The sequence below is a fragment of the Berghia stephanieae genome, unplaced genomic scaffold (genome assembly GCF_034508935.2).
Source record: "Berghia stephanieae isolate SIO BIC M18660-M18661 unplaced genomic scaffold, UCSD_Bste_1.3 scaffold418, whole genome shotgun sequence".
Lineage (NCBI taxonomy): Eukaryota > Metazoa > Mollusca > Gastropoda > Nudibranchia > Aeolidiidae > Berghia > Berghia stephanieae.
The window spans coordinates 20,001-21,730 of record NW_027625489.1 but is presented as its reverse complement, the minus strand read 5'-3'; the positions used below and the strand labels follow the sequence as shown (position 1 = coordinate 21,730).

Genomic DNA, 1,730 nt, shown 5'->3' with positions numbered 1-1,730 from the left:
CACTATAATCATTGTACAGTGAAAATTGTCCACCAAGATATTACTGTACAGTGAAAATAAATTATCACACTATTTTCACCGTACAGTGAAAATAGTCTACCACAATATTATCACTGTACAGTGAAATAGCCTGCTACACTATTATCACCGTACAGTGAAAATCGCCTGTCACACTATTATCAACGTACATTGAAAATAGCAGCTTCCAAATTTTTTTCAGTACAAAGGAAGCTGGCACCCAAAAATATCTCTGTTGCCTACAGATCAATTATTACCTTTATAGCAAAATCACAATGTTGATATCAGAGGGACCTGATCAAATCAACATCAGTTAATATAAATCTTGAAAAACAAATGATACAATGTGAAAAAAAAAAGTGAAAAAAATAAAAGACTGGTACAATGTCCACAAGTTGATAATATGTGAAAAAAAAAAGCGTTAAAAAAAAAATATGAAGACATTAAAAACAATAAAATTCAGCTTACAGGATTATTTCCTTGAATATATCGGTATTTTTCAATCAAGCTCAAGAGATTCTACAGTAAACCAGGTATAACAAAAAAAAAAAACCCCAACAAAACAACAACAAAAAACAACAAAAACAAACTAACTAAAAACCAAAACAACAAGATATGACATTACATCTTGTATACTCACGTACAAATTATTTATCGATACTTTTTCTTCTCTTTCCTTCCCTTATGACTTCCCACATTCTGAGATTTTTGATGTGTTGCAGGACTTTCCGTCTTTCCATTCTGTTAAAAAAAAAAGGAAAGAAAAAAAAAAGAACAAAAGATAGAGTACCAAATTCAATAATTTTAGGGCAGAAAAATGGCTTTATTCATATGCGTTTTTCACATACAAGTACATCGGGAGGATTGAATTTGAATGACTTTAGTGACCGGATACGTGCGGTGTGATAGATAACATTTATAATTTCTGTGGATAAGATTTGAGGTGATGGCGATGGGCACAGTGTGCCTTTTGCATCTTATGGACTTAACTTGAACTTGGATGACATGGCCGTGGCAGATTTGTGTGAAGGCAAGCACATAGAGAATCCTAATTTCATATCAGAATGGGAAGCAGAAGTAATGACGTCAAACCACCCTCTCTTCTCATTCAATACTCATTGGACGTGTGTAACTGTAACCAGTCCTCCAAACAAAACATAACCAATTATAAGTATAAGTATAAGTAAAAGTAAAAGAAGAGAGAGAGAGAGAGAGAGAGAGAGAGAGAGAGAGAGAGAGAGAGAGAGAGAGAGAGAGAATATTACAAACATGTCCTTCAGGACAAAAACTGGCAATATAACATGAAAATAATTTTTTAGTTTAGCATTGTTTATTTTACTTTCACTTTTTTTACTCACCTCTGCTGGCACCTCCTTTTCTGGTAAGATCATGACGGCCAGAATACAAATAAACTGAAATAGAGCTCCACCATAGAGGGCGTACGAGAGGACTGTTTCAAAAAGAGTGTCTTCATCAATTGTGATTGTCATGATTATTTAGGTTAATTGTCCTTCCAACCGTATTTCAATGGGCTTAACTTTTTCTTCGAGATAAAACGAAAATAGACTGGTTTGTTTATGTGGCAAATGGATGCACTTCCGGCATCGTTACAATTTTTTTTGCATTATTATTATTATTATTATTATTATTATTATTATTATTATTATTATTATTATTATTATTATTATTATTATTATTATTATTATTATTAT

At 32.1% G+C, this 1,730-nt stretch overlaps 1 protein-coding gene across 1 annotated transcript; it reads right to left on the bottom strand.

The window, feature by feature from the left end:
- Positions 1 to 659: 659 nt before the first annotated feature.
- LOC144961796 (uncharacterized) lies at positions 660 to 1,600 on the bottom strand. Its single transcript, XM_078894879.1, has 2 exons — positions 1,377 to 1,600; positions 660 to 759 (listed from the first exon to the last, which is right to left on the bottom strand). Exons 1-2 carry the CDS (start codon positions 1,506 to 1,508, stop codon positions 670 to 672), a joined length of 222 nt encoding a protein of 73 aa, XP_078751005.1. The 5' UTR covers positions 1,509 to 1,600; the 3' UTR covers positions 660 to 669.
- Positions 1,601 to 1,730: the final 130 nt, after the last annotated feature.

Coding starts and splice junctions, on each gene's coding strand:
- LOC144961796 (XM_078894879.1), bottom strand. CDS start 1,508: ATGACAATCACAATTGATGAAGACACTCTTTTTGAAACAGTCCTCTCG. Junction 760..1,376: donor AAAAGGAGGTGCCAGCAGAG/GTGAGTAAAAAA, acceptor TTTTTTTAACAG/AATGGAAAGACGGAAAGTCC.